The 23,872-nt window shown below is 44.6% G+C and overlaps 1 protein-coding gene and 1 pseudogene across 1 annotated transcript in view; both read right to left on the reverse strand.

Annotated features, from left to right (window-relative positions):
- ATP9A (ATPase phospholipid transporting 9A (putative)) overlaps positions 1-23,872 on the reverse strand; it is a 113,502-nt gene that overhangs the window by 21,062 nt on the left and 68,568 nt on the right. Inside the window, exons 15-18 of the mRNA XM_066623313.1 lie at positions 16,160-16,321; positions 11,535-11,627; positions 9,685-9,768; positions 4,419-4,589 (exon numbers count right to left, since the gene is read on the reverse strand). Coding sequence (XP_066479410.1) covers positions 4,419-4,589; positions 9,685-9,768; positions 11,535-11,627; positions 16,160-16,321 — 510 coding nt within the window. The remainder of the gene's footprint in view (positions 1-4,418; positions 4,590-9,684; positions 9,769-11,534; positions 11,628-16,159; positions 16,322-23,872) is intronic.
- On the reverse strand, positions 7,100-7,216 carry LOC136650356 (5S ribosomal RNA; annotated as a pseudogene).

Here is a 23,872-nt window from a genome sequence, read left to right on the forward strand (position 1 = left end):
CCAAACACTTGAACATAGTCTCATTAAGAAAAACAATAGAGATTTATTCAGACTGGATCTGACAGCTGATCTACAAGATTATACAAAACTGGGTTGTTGAATTTTGCACGGTACCATTTCAAACCGTGTTCAATGTTCATACATTTCATGTATGGACAGGGTGGGATCTTATTTTTGAATGCACCTTTATGCATTAAGTTCTCTCATGTAGAAAAGCATGCACTCTCCCCAAAGTGGTAGCTTACTGTGTGCAGGGGGAGTTTTGTCTGTGGGGTAGCTTGTAATTATATCCTCCCATAATCCAGCTACAGTCCAAACGGGTACACACCAGGATTCTATCAATGCATTCCTTGGAACAGTGGTTCTCAAACTGGTGGGTCATGACCCAGCAGTTCATGTAAAGCATCCCCTACCCTTTTAAGGAATGGGGAAAGAGGAGAGGTACGGAAGCCACCCCCAGGATTGTGTCCCAAGGGGGGGTGAAAGGGGGTGCTTGCATTTACATTTAAGTAGTTAGGGCTGCTGGAGGTTGCAGGAGGTGTGGGGAACCCTGCGCAGCTCTTCGCAGGGTTCCCCAAGGCTTACAATGTCCAAACAGAGCAATTGCAAAGCACTTCCAGTTTCTAGGATGTACTTTGCAATGCCTCAATTTGAACATTCCAAGCCTCAGGGAGACTTGCAGAGGGCTACGCAGGGCTCCCCACATCTCCTGCAACATCCAGCAGCCCTAACCACTTCAGTGTAAATGCAAGCACCCCCCTTCGCCCCCCTTAGGAACACGATCCTGAGGATCATGTCACTGCCTTTTCCCCTGCCCCGCAAAGACTTACTGAAGGAATAAAGCTCCCTCAAAGTTTGAGAACCACTGCCTTAGAATATGTTGGCTTCACACAAATGGCAGAGGCAGGTTCTTGAATTTTACACTGTGACTAGACTGCATCTGTTCCATGATGGCTGAAAGGCAGTCATATGTTTGAAAACAAACAATGAACACACTCAGGAAGGACATTTGTCTCCCAGATGTATACTACCTGCTTTGATGATCAGGAGTGGAATCATGGGAACCTGCCTTTGCAAGAAATGTGTAAAGCAGGTCTCTGGTTCGCTCCAAGGCATAACTAAAATTTTATGTAACTAATCTCTCTTAAACTTCCTCAAGTTCCATTTGATGTCTAATCCTGATAAAAATTTAAGGATACTGTTCCAGTGAAACATGGGAGGAAAAAAGATCTTAGGCTATTGGTTTCACTCAGAATTATCGAACAGATGGACAAATAACCACCGAAACCAAAGGGGAAATTTTAAAATAAAAGTATTGATAAAAGTATTGATAAAAAAATTGATAAATAGAAGTATTGATAAATCTACCATATCCACTCAGCTGGAATCTGAGAAACAAGCTTGAAAACAAGGAGTAGCACATAATGTGGTCACGCATTGGAAGTTCATGTGAACTAAAATTTTCTTCCTGTCATTTGCCAGGATGATACAGGTGACCAGGGTATCCTAGGCCGAGAGCATTCCATTTTGGAGCAAGTTTGATCTTCTGTGTGGATTTTATGTGGGCAAAAATAGTACATGATTCCAGGAATAGATCTGGTTCTGCAGCAACAATGATCCTCTGGGTAAATTAGGGCCTGGAGTGTGACTGACCTAAAGTGGTGTCATGATTACAGCTCTGGACTTAGACTGAAGAGTTGAAATTCCTACTCAGACAGGAGGCTCACAGGGAGACCAGTCATTAAACCCTGTCAGCCTAATCTACTTTATGAGTTTGTTGTGAGAATACAGGGTGGTAGAGTCGTGTGGGAGAATACTATGCAAACTGCCCTGGGCCATTTAGGATTCTGAAGAAAGTAACAAGCTGGGTCATCAGTTTCTAGCCCATGCCTTCCCCCAAAGGCCTCAGAGATTGGCCATAGGCTCTGGCCAAGAGCTCATGCACACCAGAGGCCCATCTGACCAGGTCATCTCCTGAATCTTCAATAACAGTTGCAGCTGGTACCATTTGTACTACCACAAAGGACTCTAAACAGGGCTTTTCCCCCAACAACTTGGCACCAGCACTGGCTGAGGAGGAGGTGGCATCAAGGCATGTGTCTCATGTGGACACAAACAGGAGAAATAACATATACTGCCCATCGAAAGCAGAACACACTTTATAAATCTCACCAATCATAGCCTCCAAAACCAGCTCAAATAAAATTATCTGGTTGGTTTATGTGCAAAACCCGTAATAAGAAACGCACAAGCTTCATCATACTATCCCTTCAGAACTGTGCTCCCTCTGGTGGCCACTTCAAGATTGGAATCTGAAATCTCAGGTTTCTGGAAATGCTTTGGTGCGGGGGCAGGGTGTGTGTGTGTGTACAGGCCGTTGTGCTGACTGAATATAACCACCACAGAGAAGGCTGGGCAATGTGGTCAAGTTTGCTGAGCAGAACTAAAGAGCTTGCTCATGCCCTCAATCTATACGTTACTCAGAATAGTTGTTGGAAACCTTCAGTCTCAAAAGACTATGGTATCGCGCTCTGAATGGTGGTTCTGGAACAGCGTCTAGTGTGGCTGAAAAGGCCGATTCGGGAGTGACAATCCCTTCCACACTGGGAGCAAGTGCAGTCTGTCCCTGGTCTGTCTCCCTGGCTATGGGCCTTCCTTCTTTGCCTCTTTGCCTCAGACTGTAGCTGCCCAATGAGATGCAATGATCTCTCCCACCGTCAGAAGCAGCCCCTGGCGTCATGCTCTACGCCAATCGAGCAAAGACTTATAACCGGTAAACTGCTGCTTCCTGTGTTGTGCCGACGCCGTATGGCGAAGTTGGAGTGTCCTCTCCAGTGCGTGAAGCCTGGGTAAAGAAGGTATGGAGGATAGGCTGTTACCCATGCAGCAAATCCGCCCTCTCCACGTCGCTGGAATGGTCCAATGGAAAGGCAGAAGCCGATACGGTTGGTTCCATTTGTACATACGGTTGGTTACTCAGAATGCACTATCATATACATACATGTCTGCATGAAGCCCATAAGAAACACTAGTCCATAGGACACATTTAAGAAAGATAAGAGCAGCCTTGCTGGTTCAGACCAAAAAGCCCATCAAGTCCAGCTTGCTGCATCCAGTAGATATCAATCATGTGACTCTGGAAAGCCAATAAGCTTGCAATTAAGGCAACTGCCCTCACTGCTTGTGCTTCCCAGCAGTTAGCGGTATGCTGCCCTGCATCCTGGAAATTCCATATAGCTATCATGACCAGTAGCCATTGATATGAATGTTTCTAACCTCCTTTTAAGACATCTAGCATCAGCATAGCTCTCTGTCTTGTGTGTGTCTAGTTTGCTATCTGCAGGGAACATTCTACAAAAAATTACAAATGCTACCTTTCCCATAGTCTGAAGTTGTATAATCCAGAGTTCTCCCATCTCAGCCTCTACTGCTTTATTCTCAGGAACTTGCAAATCAGCTCTTAGCTGTCCTCTTACTCTTCCTTTTGTCTGAACTCACATGCTGGGAAATTGGTCCCAAGCAGGGAAGTACCCAAGTATTCCCTGAGTATCAGAGGCTGGCTAGCAAGGATGTCTCTTTATACATAGACTTTATACATAGACTTTATACATAGACTTAGAGTACATACGACTTAGAGCACATACAGTCAGTTTTGTAAGATAAGTGTAATTACTGTATTTGATCCAAAGTTTGCATTTTCAAGATACCACATTTTCACAGTACTAAACAGTACCTCCAGATAACCCTGCTATATCGAAACACGATTACTGCACACATGACAGATGTTTGAACACTACAGGCACCTACTAGATAGTGCCATAAATGAAAATGAGTGACTCAGCTTCCTTGATCATTCGCTCACCCATCAATTTGTAAAGATTAAAGAACATTTTTAATTTGGATTTGCTACATTTCAAATTTTTCAACAATGAAGAAAACTACTGATTTTTTTCCTTTAAAAAAAAAAAAAAGCAAAAACAGACCCAAAATGCCTAGGGAAAATTCTATATTAGCCATTTCCAACTACTGTGCCTGCAGGTGTACTGCAAGAGGTTGTGGGAATGTCATTTGTTAGTAGGGCCACTGAGGGATGCTAGCCCCTGCTGTCAGTGGGCGTGACAAACCCCTGCTTGTCAATTGTCAAAAAACTAATGGTATGCCTTGACAATTTTAGTGCTGTGAGATGAAAAAGGTTGAAAAGTACTGTGGTATATAATACATATAGGCATTCAACAACCTTGAAAAGAGGGATCCTGAGAGATGCACTGCACACAATTTGAAAATCAAAATTATTCAAGGTCATGCCAAAAAACGTGAAATGCCCTTATTCTTACATTAAATAGCTTTCTCGGCTTTGCTAATCAAAGCATTGTCAGATTGGGGAGAAACACACCTTCCTGTTTCTAGTTCAGCCATACCTTAATGCCAGCATTTCTTAGGGTTTCCAGTGTAGGCCTGACATCGGCCTGCAGCTGATCCTCCACTCCAGTCAGACACAGCAACTCCATCTCCATCTCCAGACTCTCTATCACCGTTGCCACCTTCAGGGAGCGGTCGTGGACACTAAGCTTCGCTTGAACATAGCGGGCCTAGCAATGGCACAAGAGATGCACCCCGTCAGTACTAGCTCAAAACCACAATGCGCTTACAGTGCTACAAATGACGTAACAGACACTTCTGAAGTCCAACTCCAAGTGTAGACAGTTTCTTTTAAAGCCCTCAATGGCTTGGAAGCGGGGTCACAGGAAGGTCTATTTCCTTCCAGGTGGTATTGTCCAACAATTGGTGAAGACTCCATTTCACGTCCTACCACTATGAGAAGCGCAGTTGATGCACTGGCATACCTGAGGGTGTCACGGGGACAAATACCCTGGGGCACTACTGGAGAAGAGGCAGTGGCACAACCCCCTTCACACACTGCCCATTTTTTAATCTGGCATTTACAGGCCTTTTGAGGACTCCGGAAGGTCTAAAAAGGTCACTTTTGGTTTTCGCCGAAGGCCTCCGGATGCATCTGGTGGGGCTGGGGTGGGATGGGGGGAGGGGAGGCATTTTGTGGTCCTGGAATCACAGAGGCCATGATCACAACTGTTGATGGGTTGGGAGAGAAACTTCTTTCTTGGAGCTTATAGGCTATGGAATTTCCTGCCCTGGGAGCTTTAGCTGGACTTCTCCATAATGGTGCTGGGCAAACTTATTTCTATTTTGTCATGCTTATACAATGTCTGGCTCTTCTCACTGAATATTTATGCTTTTAAAAATCTGTTATGAGATTTAAAATTTATTTATAAAATTTATAAAAACTAAACATTTATTAGAGTTAAAAAGAAATATTGTATTTTTAAATGTATGTAATATTAGCCACCCTTGAGCATTTTGTTCGATGTTGGAAAGGTGGATTATCAATTAAAAAAAAACAAACCAGACCCCCCCCCCCATTTGCAATTCTGGGCATTTTTCTTAAGAAGATATTGATATCATCTATTTTGCACAAAGATGTTTGGATGTTATAGTAATGACTCTTTGTGGTTACAATCTGAATGGGGTGTACCAGCAGCTCCACCCTGTTCACTCCTGCCCTTCATCCCATTTCCTTGACCTGTATAATTATAGCAATTATTGCATTTGGCTGAAGACAACTCTGAATCACAGGGAGGACCTCCCCCTGGGGACAGTGTTTATCCTGTCAGACAAAAACTGAAACAGTAGGAGTTGAGGCTAAGGAGCATGTCAGCTGCAAGGCCAGAGTTGCTAGCACGCTTCTGTTTGGACTGTAACCATGCAAAGACTCCACAGTTACTCTAGCATCCAAACAAAGTTTATGTTTTATACTCTCTAATAGCAGTAAGAGCCATATTTACAGAAAACTTATCCATTCAGGTCTGGCTTAGGAGACTTTAAGCTCACTCATCACATAAAGGTTGTGCAGAGATGGTGTAAAACCTCTTCTATGCAACATGGTACCCATTTACAGGTACATCAATCATACACATCCCAGATTCAAGGTTCTCCCATTCACTCAGGACCACTATAAGGACCACTCTAAAAATGGACATAAGTGCCATAGTTTACTGATTCTGTATTCTAGTATTCATTTGTAGCACCTTCAGTGAACATGGTGCTTTATACAGGGTGGAGAGAAAGGCCCCTGCCTCTTGGCTTACAACTTAGATACTATCACAAAGGGAGACCGAGTGAACAAAGGCAGGGGATATATAGGGGAAGCTTATGCCATTGGCTCACTCAAAAGTATTTCACTTAGCTGATTTGAAAACATTTTTGGACCGCATTAAAATCTGTTTTGAGCTCATATTGGAAGAGTCTGTATAAGAAAAAAATGTTTTTTATAAAACAAAATGAGGCATGTATCAGACCTCCCCTAAGGAGCAGAGGCCAGTATTGAGAATAGGGTGAGAGATCAATTCCACTCCTGTTCCTTCTCTTTACTTTTCAGTGCTCTGTGGCAGGCATATTCATCTTAGGCAGCTGAAACTGGAAACCCCCCCCCCCCAAGACCAGTATGCTACCCATACTGGGAGCAAGAAGAGCAGAGCAGGAAACACACGGTTGAGGCCGTTCATGTGTTTTCAAGCAGCTTCCCCTCCCTCTTGAAGCCAGATGTGGAGAGCCTGACTAGCCAGTTGTGATGAGACTCTTTATCTCCTAGCAGAGCCTGAGCGCATGGCGTGCCAATTGGCCATTATCCATGGGCTTAATGGGGCCCACACGCTGCCAGCTGGCTGCCATTGCTACAGACCGCATGCATCCAGACCAGTACTCTTGTCATATTTCATTTTTATTTCTGCAGTGTCCCTCCGTGTCCTGGAATAAATTATCATCTCTATTTGTTCAGCACTATCAATCAAGGCACATGCTGCTTTAGAGATTTTTTATGAGGAAAAGAAAAAAAAAAGGTGCCCAAGGTGCCCACATTCACCATCTAAATTCTGGTGTGTGTGCTTATGTATGGGAAGGTGTGTGAGAAGTAAAGTAGATAGTGGAGGGAAGACAGAGGTGACGGCATTGTGGGGAGTGGAAAAGGTGAAGTTAACCAAGGATGGTAGGTTGGCAACCTTCAGTCTCGAAAGACTATGGTATAAGCCTACAGCACCCGGTATTCCCAGGCGGTCTCCCATCCAAGTACTAACCAGGCCTGACCCTGCTTAGCTTCCGAGATCAGATGAGATCAGGCATGTGCAGGGTAACAGTTGCTGCCTAACCAAGGATGGCTACAAGCAAATGCAGGGTCATAACTTCAGGGTTAGCACACATTTCTTCACATCTTCATGCTTCCCAGGGCAAAATATTTCATGTCCTCAGTACATTTTATCCAGTAACTTTCTAGATAATCCTCCATATGATTTGCAATTAGATGCAGTTAAAATACTTTCAAAATAGCCCTAAATTGCCAAGGACCAAGGTATCGAAAGGACAACTTCCTGCTGTTTGAATATGCTTGTGTGCTAACATTGTCAGCTGGAGTCTTGCCATAGGTGCTTCCATCTGCAGAGATTAGGGGTATACTAAAAAGGCAGGGCCTTTTCTGTCATGGCCAACCTGATTATGGAATACCCTCCCCACACATGTTTACTCAGAATCCACAGTACTGGCTTTTAGGCTCCAAGTGAAAGCTGCTTTATTTTCCTCAATGTTTTAAAAACATTTGGAACTGATGAGGCTCTAATTTTATTATTGTCATCCTACATACTGCTTCTTATGCTGATGCTGTTTTTGCTGCTGATTTTAACAGCTCTTCCTGTCTTGTTTTTTTTATTGTTGTATTGTTTTTCACTTCTGTTTCTAAGTCGCCTTGGAGATAGACTGTGCCTTTCCATCAAGCGAAATCTGCTAAACCAACCAACCAAAAAGGATGCAAAACTTAGTTCTATGATGTGTTTATCAATTTTCATTCTCCTTGATCTGAGTAGCTTGGGGGAGTTGTAACCTTTTTCTTTAGTAAAAGCTGATTTCTTCACAGCTGCCTTTCTATATGTTCCCTGAAAAATTTAATCTAGTTTACCTGAAACAGATAATAACAATGAAGCAGCTGGACCTGGGATTGTGAATTAGTTGAGTTTAGTATCTCTTAACCAAGTTTCCAGATGCTGTTTACAATGTGAATAGGTGTTTAGGTGCAAGTTTCCTATTCACCATAATTTTTAAGATTATGATAATAAAAAAAGAGGGTCAGGGCAATGGAAGAGAGATGGTAAAACATTCTCCACAGACCAGGTACACCAAAAAATATAAAGAAAATATATACACAGATAGTATAAAATACAAAATGTTGCTGTCGTCCTCCCCCCCCCCCCCCCAAATGAATAAGTAAAATGCAAATCAGGACAGATCAAAGTATACTGTGTGCCTGGCACCCATTTTTCATGTGAATATTAGATGCAGATTTTGCAAAGAAAAAAAATTGCTGGCCTGCATATAACCTTTTGGCCAGAAAAGACTGTTCTGCAATGCAAGGATACTTACAGGGAAGTAAGATCTAATTTGGGTCTCTATGTAATGTGAAAAGTCTGAGACGGGGATATACTAGGGATATCATAACTGCTCAGGGTAACTTACTCTCTCTTTCTCTATGCAGTCCACGCAGGAAAAAAAACAACAACATGGAAAACCTGTGCTGACTACAGAATGACTAGGAAAATTCAGATTCCAAAACTAAATTCTGGTTTCTAAAACAGAAGATCACTGCACTACGCAGAACCCCAGGTGGAAGAAATTAAAGAACGGAAAAAGAGTTCATTGTAGTAATATACTGTAATCATACAAGTTACTTTGTATTGGTAAACAAAGTTGGAGGGTATTTGATGGGCAGTGTGAGTAGCCGACCAGGCTTAGCCTTGGATAGTCACGTTACCAGTATGGGCATCACCCGGGGCGGGTTTCACCCCTCCCTTACTCACTCAAAGTGACGCATGGCACCTGGAATGGGTTCGGCAGTCACAGAATAACGTCACTGCATCATAGCCAAAGTGCTTCCGGGTGCTGCCACTTTGTGGCCATTTGAAACCTGGTGCGGCAGGAAGGCCCATCCACCACCAAACGCAGCATGAGCCTCCTCTTGGCAGGTTTTCAGGTGGTGTGCCCATCAACTTCCAGGGCAGGTCAACTGGTGCAGACTGTCTTCCCGCCCACTGCTTGCTATGCTACTGGTCCTAGGAGCCCTGGGTTCAAGCCCCACCCTACAGTGAGTCGGTGACAAAGGGCCCAATCCTATCCAACTTTCTAGCTCCGATGTAGCCACAATGCAGCCCCGTGGTGAGGGAACACATGCTCCCATACATTAAGAAGGCCCCAGTGTCTGCCCCTCCACCACAGGATGCAGTGCACACCCCACTGGCACAACTGCACCAGCACTAGAAAATTGGATAGGATTGGGCCCTAAGTCATTAGTTCTCTGCCTTTGACAGAGAGTTAATTTTATGAAATTTATGTCACATAGATGTTCTATATCTATTTGATGACCTTTTCAGCCCACCCTTTCTCCAGTGAGCAGAGCCAGAATAGGAATAAGAGCTGGAAAAAACATACTGAAGGCAGTCCTTAATAAGAGACAGACATTCAATTACATTACAATTCTATTTCATATGCTCCAGGGTTAAGGAGCGATTGCACTAAAACATACATAGCCTGAGGATACGACTACTACATAAGATAGTACTGATTATTTACCTCAAAGTCTTGATATTGTTCTTCAGTCAGGGATTTCTTAGCTACCACAAGGACCCTCAGCCCTTCTCTTGCCATATTACCACACTGCAAAAAGACAGTGATATTGCAAACACAATCAATCACATCTGAAGAAGCTACACTGAAGCACGTGATTTATAATTGGGGATGTTAAAAAAAAAGAATCTATTGAAAGTGACCCCCTTTTTGTTCTGTGAGATAGGACAGGAAGGAAGTGGTGTTGGTTGATTTATTTTGCTCCTTCACTAAAATGATTTTGCCACAATATTGCCATTACACTTCTGCACACACAATTTGTCCAGCAAAAGAGGCAGATGTTTGCAGCAGCAGCCCCTCGTTACTTCCCATAGCAAGAAGTACTATGTTTTATATGGCATAAAGGCCACCGATATTATGTTCCCAAAGTGCTAGCCTGCAAGACATGCTTTGCTTCATCGCACGATTCTGTGATCGAGACCACCTCCAAGAATTCAAGTTTGGGGACAACACACAAGTTGGAGGATTCCAAACATTACAGTCCATGATTAATGTCCCCCACCAATCTTTAGGCATAAACACACAAGAAAAACCTAATGTGCATGGAAGTGAGATGGTTTTGTTTCTGCAAGTATATCTTATTCAGCCCTCTCAGCTCCAGATATTACAAGAGCACTGTTCTCTCTCAATACCATTTGTTTTATTTTTTAAAAACTATATTTTTAACTGAAGACTGGCAGAGTATAGTGGCTAACAGAGTGAGATGCAAATCAGGAACTTCCCAGTTAAAATCTCACCTCTGCCACGATATCACTAGGTGGCTTTATGTAAACCACTCCTTTCCAGACTCAGGACCCAGTTTTATCCAACTTTCCAGCACCGGTGCAGCCATAATGCAACTCTGAGGTAACAAATGTTCCCTTACCTTGAGGAGGCCTCTGTGACTGCCTCCCCACAACAGGATGCAGTGCACATCCCATAGACATGGCTGCACCGGCACGAGAAAATTGAATAGGATTGGGCCCTCAGTTCCCTATTACACAGGACACTCATGTTATAGGTTTATTGTGAGGATTACAATATACATGAAGCACACTGAATGCTCAAAAGCACTGTACAAATGCTAAATATTATTGTCATCATTAGATGTCTGTAGAAAGCTTCGAGCGGCTTAAAAGTGCCTCACTGATTAGGGTTATGCCTGACAAGCTGCAATAAGGTGCACCCAGGCCACCTGTTGGACTGAGACCACTTGAGTGTCCACTTCTCAGTGCACCAATCAGAAGGTCACACTTAAGGTGCAATCCTGCCCTTCACTTGTGCCAGCACAAGTCCCTTGCACTGGCCCAGGAGGGTCGCAAATGTGCCAAAAGGCATGTTTGCGCCTTCTCAGGAGTTGGCTAGGCCGGTGCGCAGAGGCGTGCCAGCCTGCTGGAAGAAGCTTCTGCACCAATGGAGGCACAAAGCCTTGCGTCAGCCCGGTTGGTCCGACAAAAGGCTCCGAGGTAGGTGGGGAGGAGGAGGGAGGGACGCTTCCTTGGTGGGGGGAGGGCAGGCGGTGGGCGGCCCTGAGGGCAGGCAGTTATGCCAGATTCCAACCCCTGTTCCCAGGGAGATCGGAGCAGCTTGAAGCCGCACCGCTCTCTTTGAACTTGTGCCACCTCAAGAGGTGGTACAAGTCCAAGGGGACCCATAGGGGGAAGGGCACCTTTCCCAGAGGTAAGGGAACACGTTTCCCTTTTCCTCTGGCTGAGCCATCTTGGGCTCCTATCCTGTGCTGGATACAGCGCAAGCCTCCTGGCTTGCCTGTTCCAGGGTAGGATTGCGCCCTCAAGGTGCTGACAAGTGGTTCATACCTCTTCCTCCAACCAGTCATTGTACTGAACGATTCCAGCCATCACCACGTCAGCCCCCTTCATGTAGAATGTTATTTCCCCAGTTGATTCATCCTGGAAGAGACAGGAAAACTGTGTTTCAGCACAGGTTTCTGAGACTATTCATACCACCTGTAGAGCCTGCGGTGCTATGGCTTGGATAGAAATGTGCCCTTCTCCTAGCAGAAAGCCTTTCTGGTTAATGGAAGGGCTGGTTCAGTGGCTGGCTGGTTCCTTTCTATGGCCCCCAAGAGATAACATGCCTCAGCCTGTATTTTATACGGTAAAACAACCCACAACACATTGGGCTTCTGCAAGGGCTTGAGAAAGAGTTCATGGAACAGCAGTATGTCATTTTCTCCTTCTGGTCACTGTTCTTTGGCTCAAAACCTCTGTGATGATGCTTTCATTTTGCACACAACATGGAGCTCAATGTCACCTCCAAGAGATTCATTGGTGACACCGGAGATTATCTAATTGACTCAAATATTATCCGTTTCTAAGACCTAGTACTCATAAATACCAGGTGCAATGGAAAACCTGTGCGAGCAGTTCCAACTGCAGGTGGGTTCTCAAATGAATGCTGTACCACAGAACAATCCCTGGCCACAGAAAATGAGTAAGGGCGCAGTCCTAACCGACAGTTATGCTGGTATAGGTGGCCCTGGAGAGTTGCAAACATGCCGTAAAGCATGTTTGCGCCTCCTTAGGCGGGAGCTGCGTTGGCGCATTCAGATGCGCCAACGTGCGGACGGAGGCAGAAGCCTTCACTGCAGCTCCCGCGCCAACGCTTGTGTCGGTGCGAGCATGCCGACATAAGCAGCAAAGGTAGGCGTGGGGGGCATGGAGAGGGGGCTGGAGGGGGCGTTACTGGGCGGGGGGAGGTCAGGGGGAGGGCGGGCCCGGGGGTGGGGGCCCGGGGAGCTGGGGGCAGGGCTGGGACCCAATCGGTATGCTGGATCCCAACCCCGTCCCCGGGGCGGGCGGAGCAGCTTCAAGCTGCTCCGCTCTCCTTGGACTTGCACCACCTCCGGAGGTGGCGCAGGTCCAAGAAGACCCATAGGGGCGCGCAGCCCTTACCCACGGGTAAGGGGAAGAGCTTTCCCTTGCCCGTGGCTGAGCCACTGCTCGCTGCAATCCTGTGTTGGATGCAGCGTAAGCCTGCTGGCTTGCCTGCTCCAGCGCGGGCTAGGATTGTGCCCTTAGTCAAAGAAAAGGGTTTCGGCCTAGCCTTCTTTATGAAAGCTAACTTTTGTGAATGGGTTTTGTTCGGCCTCATGTAAAGAACAGTTTCGGTGATGGGAGCTCTCACCTGCAATTTGAAATGGCACAGTTGAGATACAGATTTGCCATGCCATCAGCTGTTTGGGAGAACATGGCCTATGTCAACCAAGGGGGATACTGGCCTAAACCTCAAGCTTATGTCAGATTCCCATCATTTTGCATTGAAAAAGGTTGCTGCTTTTCCTCATTCCAGTCATTCACCTGACTAGCTACAAACATCACACTGACACAACCTTCACTTAAAAACGCACACACATACATAGCTTGTTTTTTTTTTTTCCTGGTAGTTGTTTACATTAAAAGTGAGTGAATGTTAAATCACTGAACTAAATAAGAACTGCGCATTTGTATTTAGATCAAATCATGAATCTAATAGTATAGCTGGAGTAATCCTGTTTCTGATTTTTTTTTTTTCTAATTGCTTGGAATCTGAAGAAAAAAATGACCTCACTACTTGTTGAAAGAAAAAAAAATCAGATTCTTGCAGAACCACAGTAAGTAAAACTGAACCTCTAACCCAGTGTGATTGCAAGCGGGCAGAATTCCATTAAAAACCAATTCCAATAAATTCTGGAAAAAAGAAAATCTTCTCCCAGGTGAGGCTCTCTAAAAACAAGCTGAGACCAGATTTCAAAAACACCTTGAAAAAAATCAACGTTTAAAATTTGATTTTGAACTCAAAATTGGAATTTGGGGTGTTCTGAGATGCACCAAGAAGCTTAGCTACAGGTAAATGAAGGAAGCAGCAGCAAGACTTTAAAATACGCATTTTTATGTTCTTATGTTTCTCTGGTTTGCTTGCCCATGAGCGGAGCTGCTGGACTTTGGGGTCTCTAGCTGGAAATGTAGTCCTTCCTACTCTGCAAATCTGCTGAAGGCCTTGTAGATCAGCTGGCTGGGGGAGGGCAAAAAGAGATCTAGCACCAACCCATGCTGAACATTAATCAGTGTCTCCACTTGAGGTCTGATGTGGACGCAACCTAGTTTAGAGAATGCAGGCTGTCCTTTCACAGTCTGAACATGGTTGGCAAACTTCTCTATGACGACAGTGTGCTGAGGCCACAACTTACTACAGAGCTGGGCATGTTTACGACCATTGAAATCAAAGGACTTACAAAATGTATTGGATTGTTTCTCAAGTCCTCTTTGTCCTTTGTGCAACTGCTGGGTGACACAGAGGTGTGTGGCTGCGGGATTCACTCTGTTTCTCTAAAGGGACGATTGGAAGTCCACACTGACATATGGACAATTTCAAATTTGGGATGAGCAAAAGAGGCTAGAAAAAAGCTAAATAAAAGATCTCTGGCAGCAGTTAAGATAGATGTTTGCGTATTAAATGATTTAAACTGTTAAGAAGCGTTTTAACAACTTTTTGGTAGGAAACGGAATAGAGACTCTACTTCCTGTGGTGTACAGCTAGCTTTAAGATAGTTTAGATCTTTTGTCCAATATAAATATCATATCAACTATCTCCTTGCATTAGTCATTTCCTCTTACCAAGTTCAGTAGGAGGTTAGCACGTTCCCATGTTATGGCACGATTTACAACTATAAATTTGCAGAAAGATTTGCCAGTTGTATTGTTTCTCAACCACATCTTTTTCCACCATGGTCTGATTTTGGCAAGCGTTCAAAGACCTCCCCCCGCTTCCTATTCTGTATATCACAATAGCGTTCTCTGAATTGCAAAGAAAACATATTCTAATCTAGTTGAGCAGAAAGAGCGAGAGGGGAAACTTTAGTGGTTGGACAAACAACTAGCTCCTCACCAACAAGAGATGGCAGTACTGGAACAGAATGGTTGGTTACGATGGGACCTTCTGTGGCAGAAAATTGTGAAGGATCATCTCTTAGGGCCAAACTACACCTTACATTAAATACACTATTGGCCCTGTTGGTTTAGTTGGTTTTTCTTAAAGTTAAACAACAGATGCAGGGAGCCCAATCAAGATCATTATCATAGTACATTGGGATGGAGTGGCGATATTTAACCCTTTCCTGCCACGCTGCAGTTCAGACTGAGGCTGTGCTGCTATTAGCCCCAGGAGAGAAGCTTTCATCGCAATAATGGGAGATTTCCTTTCAGGCCTATAGCAGCTTTGGGGGTGTGAATTTCACCAAATCCATGGCAAGGAAGGATTACATATCCTCTACCCTGTGTGCTGTGGTTCTGACAGACTTTCTGTAGCTGCTATTTAACCTGAAAGAAATAATGATCAGTGAGAAGCGATGACACCTTTTGTGTAACGTGCAGCTTGGTGTTGGGTCTGTTCTTTGAACTCTCTGAAGCTAGAAATGCAAAGTATTTCATATGCTAAGTACTGAAAAGATAGAAATGCTATTTATTATAGAACAAATATTGTTATTTCATATTCTGTTGCAACAGAAAAAATATTCGACAACTACAAAAAGCAGCTTATTTATCATTTCTAAAATTAAATGAGCACCACTTTGTCCAGCATCTGATGTCATTCATTGAGGCCAAAGGGCCCTGCTGCCATTAAACACATAGGTAAGTCCTCACCAGCTCAAGACATCAGCCATTTACATGAGTAAACCAAAACTACAGCTTATCCCAATGTTTCCCAAATGTACCTTTGTTGAACACCCTAGCAACTGGAAGGAAGTGGCAGTGAAGCATGATGTTGTCATCACTATCATTGCACATGACGCACATCATTGATGCACATCATTGCATCATTGCATCATCATTGCATCATTGCGCATGACATCATTGCGTCATGTGCACATCATTGCACATGACATCATGTGCAATGACGTCATCACCACTTACTTCTGAATTTGGAGGCTGGAAGGAACCCTACAAAAGTAGTAAGGGACTCAGAGCATGCCGGAGGGCTTTTTCAAGCATGCAAAAAACATGCAGCAATTCAGCCTGCTGCACCATGCCTCCTGCCACTGTTTGCAGGGTTGCACTGCAGTCCTGCTGTCGGACGGTGGGTATTCTGTGATATCCCATTGAGTGCCTTATGACATCCCAGGATGTTGCAATGCACACTTTGGGAACCTCTTTGCCTTATCCCATTGCACTGCACAGAATTGCTATTCTTTGGCTACAAACAGCAGAATCCATAGGACCACAGCATCCTCTCTCCAGACTTGCCTGATAAACCCTTGACCTGCCTTGTGGTTGCAATGTAGAGCATCTGACCTTCTGAAAACGTAATTGACAAATGTGTAAGACTGATAGTCAGTGCTAATTTGTTCTTGCAGGAAACTGGTTATAATCATAACAGCTTTTCTTCCCCAGATATATTGCTGTACCTTTATTATAATGTTATTACAAAGTTTCATACCACTTACCCGGACAATGATTCCCATTCGTTTGCTTTCATAAGTGAATGGGAAGATCTGTAGGATGGTGTAGTTTAAAATGTGACCACCGGGGGTCCTCAGCTGTACAGTAGACTGATCTCTGCCAACCAGTGTTAAACCTACGCTTTCCGTCCACTGCACCAGGGCCACCTAAACGCAAAAAAAGGTCACAGGTCAGATAGACCACTGATCTCAGAGGTTCAAGGGTCATGCAAATGTAAGGGAGGGAAGTGGCTGAAGCAAGGAATAAAGTTACTCAATTGTTCACCAAATTGCAGACTTTTCCAGTAGATTCTGATAGTGCTAAAAATGCATTCATCACGGTAGCAACTACATTTCATTGCTGACACTCTGATGCAAACCTTGGAGGAGTCACTACTGGTAATTCTGAGCATACCAGAAAAAGCAGCATTGAAAACTAGTGCTAATAGTTCTGAGATCCAGGGTATGCTTTGTGTCTATAATCCGAAGCAGAAATTACTGTAACCTTTTCAAACAGATAATCTTTTAAACAGTTCTTTATTCAATGTAAGAATGTCGGAGATAATCTGATCAATATGAGCTGTGCATTGAGACCAAACAAAAGCAGTATGGAGGCATGACTGGCTCCAGAATTTTCTGGGCTCCTGGGCAAAAGGAAATCCATGGGCCCCATTTGCTCCTAGAACACATGAATGAAGAGGAGAATTCCCTTTGGAATGTCCCGTGTTTTTTCTACTCTTCCACACTTCACAGCTGAAACCCTCATTCTCATGCTAAAGTTTGCTGCCTGAGCTGCCTCCCCCCTCCCCATAACATGGTTCCTTAATGTTCATGGGCAAGTTTTACCTGCTACTACCTCCAACTCACAGATAACTTTTACAAATCTGGGGGAAGAAGTCTGAAACCTAAAAAATGGCAAGTGAACTATTTCCACTTAAGCAAAAACCTTGTGTTGACACTGTGTGCAGCAACTATGAAAAAGGCAAATACCCTGCTAGGGATTATTAGGAAAGGGATTGAAAATGAAATTGACAGCTGTAACATCCTTAAGCACGTTTACACTGCAGTCACAACTTGGACTACTTTATACAGCCCTAATTGAAAGTTCCTTTAAGAATTAAGGGCAGACTGTGCAAGCTCTTCTTAGTTATGTTCTTCTTAGACTGTGCAAGCTCTTCTTAGTTATGTTTTCCCAGATGGATCCTGGGAAAAGCCATACAATTGCAGGCAGATACCCTTAAGATATACCTACCCTAGAAGCTTATGTTGCTTTTTACACGTTTAATTGCTGGGACTTGCTCCCAAGAATTCTGGGCACTCAGATTTGCTTACTGATTCTTAGTACTCTTGGTATTCCAGCCCACAGAGATATTCTTCTCACCAGTTCCTTGGGGACAGGGAGTGATTACTAAAGAAGTCCGCAACTTAAGCACCTCAATAAACTTAGGTGAAAGGCTCTTATTCCCATTTCAGTTATAAGCATTTCTGAAGAGAAATGGATTCATAATTCCCTCCAATTTAAAAACACAACAGTCAGTTAACCAACATGAAAATATGGCAGGCAGGCACACATACCCCTGCTAACTGGGTAAGAGGCACTTTTTCAAGTGGGTGCTTCTCTTTTTAGCAGGGGGAGAGTAATTGGCCCACCTCACCCCAGCAGTGTCTTTTCTAATGGCTGTCTGCTGGTGTTCCTTTGCATCTTTTTAGATTATGAGCCCTTTTGGGACAGGGAGCCATTAGTCATTTGATTTTTCTCTATAAACCGCTTTGTGAACTTTTAGTTGAAAAGCGGTATATAAATACTGTTAATAATAATAATATTTCGTCAAATCCTATGGATTATTTGGAGGCCTTCTGGAAAATAGCAAGCCAAAGTCTTTGTTCTGAGTATCTCCTTCCAAACCTTTTCAAATACATGGTTGCCTATTGTCTCGACAGCCCCCTCCAGACATGAAGCTGATCTCAATCTTCTACTGTTATGGCTTAATAAGTAACACTGGCCACAGATGCTCCTCCAAGGCCTTTGACCTCTGTGCTTTCCTTGACCCTCCAGTGATGTCATTTTTCAGTTTCAGATTAAATAAATACAGTGAAACAGAACACTTTCAACATATTTGTCTTCACATGCAGGGGCTGCATCAGCCTCGCAAAACAATTCTTCACACTTCTCAGAATGTAAAAAAGCTAAGTATTAAAATTGATCTCCTTTTTCAGACAGACAACAATAGCCAAACAAGATGTGGTGCTGAAGAGGTTGTGTGAAGAATGTATCTCACAATGCTCCCCCTTTGGGGGGGGGGGCTGAAAGCAGCTACAGGAGTGGGTGGTTCCATGAAAGAAACAGATTTGGGTTGAAGAAATTTAGATCTTTCTCCCTGCACTGTTGCTTCAATATAAATTCCTCCTCCCCCTCAAGTTTGTGATGTTTGTTGCATAGTCAAAGAGTACTATAGAAATTATTAGATAGGGGTGTCACATCCACTTTCCCAAGTGTGATCTAGAAGAGAGATTCTGCATTTTGATTGGGAGGGGGGAAGAGTAGTTTGAATCTGAGGGAGGAGCATGCAGAAAAGCACTGTTTTCAATTTGTGGATTTGACTGGCAGAAAGCAGACCTGGGGGTGCTGCTCATTTTGGAGACTAATGCTGCTGTGGACCAACAAAGTGCATCCATAGGCATCTGTCCTCCTGTACATTTCCAACCTGTGCACTTTCGGGATGTGCATTCATTTTGGAATGCAAGAAAATGGAACTGAATTTCAGCCCAATTTCAGCACCTATTCAGTCCAATTTGCATTCATCATGAAAAAAGGAATATGGAGCTCCAGTGAGCTACACAGCATATGGGCCATTTGGATCCCACTCACTTTCATAACATAGAGTAGTGGTTCTCAATCTTTGGGTCACAACCCACTGGTGGGTCGTGACCTGATTTTTGGTGGGTCCCATAGCAGCCAAGCAGAGCCTCCAAAAAAACACAGGTGATGGATCAGTTAACTAATTGCCTCAAGCCCTGAGGCTTCTCAAGAATCAGATAGCTGCTAAGTGTCCTGCAAACAGTTCCTGCAGTTCACAAACATTTGTAAGTATAGGGAGAGAAATGTTGGTGCATCTTTTTTTTGGTGCCTCTCTTGAGACCTTTCGGAGAGGCCTGAAGACCTTGCTGTTTAAACAAGCCTTCAGACTTCATGGCCTTTTTAACATCTTTTATACATCTTTTAGTTGCTTTTTTACAGGCCTGATTCCTCTATGAACTGCTGTTTTATGCTCTTTTTATTTTGACTTTTATCTGACTACTGTTTTTATGGTTTCTGTTAATGTGTTTTTAATATGTTTTTATCTGTTTGTTAAATTATGTTTTAATCTGTTTTAATCTGGGTCCCTTTAGGGAGAAGGGTGGGATAGAAATAATGTTTACTATTATTATTATTATTATTATTATTATTTCTGGTTATTATTACATGTAAATAAATAAAAATATTTCTTTCTAGATTTTTTGTTTTGTAAAGTTAGGTGAGTGTCATTTTAAAAAGTGAGAACCGGTGCTAAAAAGCATGGGAACCACTGACATAGAGGGAGCTTTCCTTGATGCTACAGGAGAGCACTGGGATTGTTGAAATACTGCTGTAAAGTGTAAGAGAAGTAACACAGCTCCCTCTAGTGGTTGCATCTCCCCCCCCATGCCCTGGGCCAGGGGTCGGCAACCTGCGGCTCTAGAGCCGCATGCGGCTCTTTCAGCTGTCTGCTGCGGCTCTTCCCGGTGAAAGTGGCAAAGGGGGTAACAGGAGGCACCTGTGTTGGGAGGGCAGCCTGCTTCCCTCCGCCCCCTGAGCTCACTGCCCTCCTCTCCCTTCACCCCCACCTGCCCTGCATTGGTTTCCCTTTTCAATTTTGCCGGCTCTGCAGGCTTAAGGTCCCTGTTTTTCCCTTCCCCAACACTCCAGCAGGCTCAGCCAATCAGCATCCAGCAGGCTCCTGGCTTTTTCTGTTGGAATTGCTCAGGGCCCTTCACTGGCTGACCACCAGCCAATCCTGAGCCGCCCTCCTCCTCAGCCATTGGGAGCCCTTGCAGCCCGCCTTTCCCTGAGTAGGTCCCCACTCAGTGCAAGGAGAGGCTTTTCCTCCACAGCAGAGGAGACATTCTGTGTGTCTAATCAGTTGTAAGCCCCATTACAGAGGATGAAGCTTACTCCCAGGAAAGGGTGCCTGGGATGGCAGCCTTGAAGCCTGCTCAAGGCCAAGCGCAAGGACAGGTGAGTGGGAGCCAGCGCAGGTCTGTTCCAGAGTAAGCCCCGATGTAGTCCCTGGGCTATTCCCAGGAAGGTGTGGAGGGCTGTATCCCCAGCCTCCTCCTGTGCAGGTCTACTCACAAGTAAGCCCCGCTGTAGTCAGTGGGGCTTCCTCCCAGGAAGGTGTGGAGGGCTGCAGCCTCAGCCCCCTCCTATGTAGGTCTACTCACAAGTAGTCAGTGAGGCTTCCTCCCAGGAAAGTGTGGAGAGGACTGCAGCCTGAGAGCTCCAACCAACTTGTCTGCTCAGAAGTCCCATTGTAGCCAATGGGGCTTACTCCCAGGATAGTGTGGAGAGGGTTGCAGCCTGAGTGAGGGAGGGCAGGCAGGCAGGGCAAAAGCTGGCCTGTGGTTGCCCCCCCCCAGCTCTGGCTTCTTCTCTTCCCCATCTCTGGAGTCTGTGTCCTTTTTTCCTTCCAGCAGGGTGCCTCTGGAAGGTGGGGGGAGTTCTTTAGTATCCATGTAAGATAAGCAGATGTCATAACCACCATATGTATTGGAATCCTGGAAGATCTGGCGAGGAGCTAGATATGGTGTCAGCAGTGGCCCCTTTAAGGGTAAGGCCTGGGCATCTAGCAGAGTGTGCTGCACAGCTGCAGCCACTTGAAGGCAATAGGGCCCTCAGGGATATAAGGAGCACCTGAGGAAGGGGGTGTGGGTTTGTTGAAGGAGTGCAGGTTGGAGGTAGGAGAGGAGACCTGACTGACTGACTTGGCTTACTGACTTTGACTTGGATACTCTGACTGATTTGACTGACTTACTTTGGAATTTGACCTTGGACTGGTAAAGACCAGAAGTGCTTGCGAGGAGCTCCAGAAGGATCTCTCCAGACTGGCAGAATGGGCAGCAAAATGGCAGATGCGCTTCAATGTCAGTAAGTGTAAAGTCATGCACATTGGGGCAAAAAATCAAAACTTTAGATATAGGCTGATGGGTTCTGAGCTGTCTGTGACAGATCAGGAGAGAGATCTTGGGGTGGTGGTGGACAGGTCAATGAAAGTGTCGACCCAATGTGCGGCAGCAGTGAAGAAGGCCAATTCTATGCTTGGGATCATTAGGAAGGGTATTGAGAACAAAACGGTTAGTATCATAATGCCGTTGTACAAATCGATGGTAAGGCCACACCTGGAGTATTGTGTCCAGTTCTGGTCGCCGCATCTCAAAAAAGACATAGTGGAAATGGAAAAGGTGCAAAAGAGAGCGACTAAGATGATTACGGGGCTGGGGCACCTTCCTTATGAGGAAAGGCTACGGCGTTTGGGCCTCTTCAGCCTAGAAAAGAGACGCTTGAGGGGGGACATGATTGAGACATACAAAATTATGCAGGGGATGGACAGAGTGGCTAGGGAGATGCTCTTTACACTCTCACATAATACCAGAACCAGGGGACATCCACTAAAATTGAGTGTTGGGCGGGTTAGGACAGACAAAAGAAAATATTTCTTTACTCAGCGCGTGGTCGGTCTGTGGAACTCCTTGCCACAGGATGTGGTGCTGGCGTCTAGCCTAGACGCCTTTAAAAGGGGATTGGACGAGTTTCTGGAGGAAAAATCCATTATGGGGTACAAGCCATGATGTGTATGCGCAACCTCCTGATTTTAGGAATGGGTTAAGTCAGAATGCCAGATGTAGGGGAGAGCACCAGGATGAGGTCTCTTGTTATCTGGTGTGCTCCCTGGGGCATTTGGTGGGCCGCTGTGAGATACAGGAAGCTGGACTAGATGGGCCTATGGCCTGATCCAGTGGGGCTGTTCTTATGTTCTTATGTTCTTATGGACTGTGACTTGGCTTATTGGCTTTAGACTCTGCCCTGGATGCTCTGACTGACTTTGTGACTAATGGACTGCTGGAGACACTGGAGTTTCGTGTGTGGCTGCTGTGCCCAAGACCTGCTGAGGACCCAGGGTCTGCTGTAGTGGTGGGAGGCTGCTAGCAGGAGAGAGGACCTCTGCAGGTTGAACAGGCGAGCTACCCTGGAGGTGGGGTCCAGCAGGACTGCAGGACAGAACCAGGGTCATTTGTTGGGGGAAAGAAGGGGAGCTAATTTGCTTAAAGTGGGCCTAATTCTCCAGGCAGAGAATGGCCTTGGAATCAGGCAAAACACCACAGAGGACCAGGCGTCTGAAAACACAGGACAAGAATGTATGACAAAACTAACTAAAAGCTACAAGAGGGGGCTACATTATAAAAATGGGACCTATAAGAGCATAAAGGTGGGGGGGGGAACTATATATGCAGTATTATCTTCATTTTAGATGTCAAAAGGGTTTTGTGGCTCCCGAGGTTTTTTTTCCTCTGGAAAATGGGTCCAAATGGCTCACTGAGTATTTAAGGTTGCCGACCCCTGCCCTGGGCACAATGAGATATTGGCGGTAAAACCCTTATAGACACAAGCAGGAAAAGCTCCAAGGCACTCATTTTACACATCAAATGAGCAGCAACAGGATTTTTTTTTAAAGCTTGTTGTTGTACAAGGCAAGTCTTCTACCCTCACTCCTTCATACGAAATGAACAGGGAATGAAAACAGAAGGGATCTTCCTGAAATGAGCATGATCTTAATGAACAGATAACAAACAGGGACTTAAACATCAAGCACAAACGGAATAATAAGCCAAATATTTTTCATGCAGATTCCTAGTATATTTGTAATCAAACTGTTACAAGAACACCACAAGTCTCCACTACCCTCTCCTAAACAAGGAAAGTGAACCTTTAAAGCTGCTCTGGATCACCTGCTGGGAGAAGCTACAGCCATAAACACACAAAGTTTCATTGCAACATGCTAGGATGTTTTACTCTATTGTTTCAGCAACTCCCTAGCTTATCTACTTAAATGTTTACTCTTCAACTTAATTAAACAGCAGCAGACAATTGTTAATCAATAACCATTTTGACCAACACTTCAGCATTAGAGAGGACAATATAGATCCCAATTTGCTACTAGTTGCCACTTCAAGTGAGTTGCACAGTCCTGGAGAATGGGGCTAGCAGTAACCCATTTGATCACTACATTCTTTCACATCCTGGGAAGCAGTGAAGTGTTGTCAGGGTTAAAGGCCAGCTTGCCAAGAATCCTCTTGGGCGGTTATCTCCGATCAGATTCTGCCTATTACATTTCCCCTTTCTGTTACTGTATGGCCTCAACCTGACAGGATCACAGAGCCCCAAAGGCTGTAACTGATCTCTAAGTAAAGATGCTTTCAGGAGTCCCTGCCCAGGAATGTGCACAGGAAACAAATTTAGGAAATCCTGCTTTGTGTTTCAGGAAACGAATCCCATGCCAACTGGTAGAAATTACCCTTGCTACTCAAAAGTGGGAAAGAAAAAAAGACCCTCTTAGGCTTTGTTCTGATTTTGACATAAACTGACCTTCGTGCCTTAATAATATTTTATTGCTATAGAATTTCAAAGGTGGAGTTTTGATGCTT

Source organism: Tiliqua scincoides, chromosome 4 (assembly GCF_035046505.1).
Source record: "Tiliqua scincoides isolate rTilSci1 chromosome 4, rTilSci1.hap2, whole genome shotgun sequence".
Classification (NCBI taxonomy): Eukaryota; Metazoa; Chordata; class Lepidosauria; order Squamata; family Scincidae; genus Tiliqua; species Tiliqua scincoides.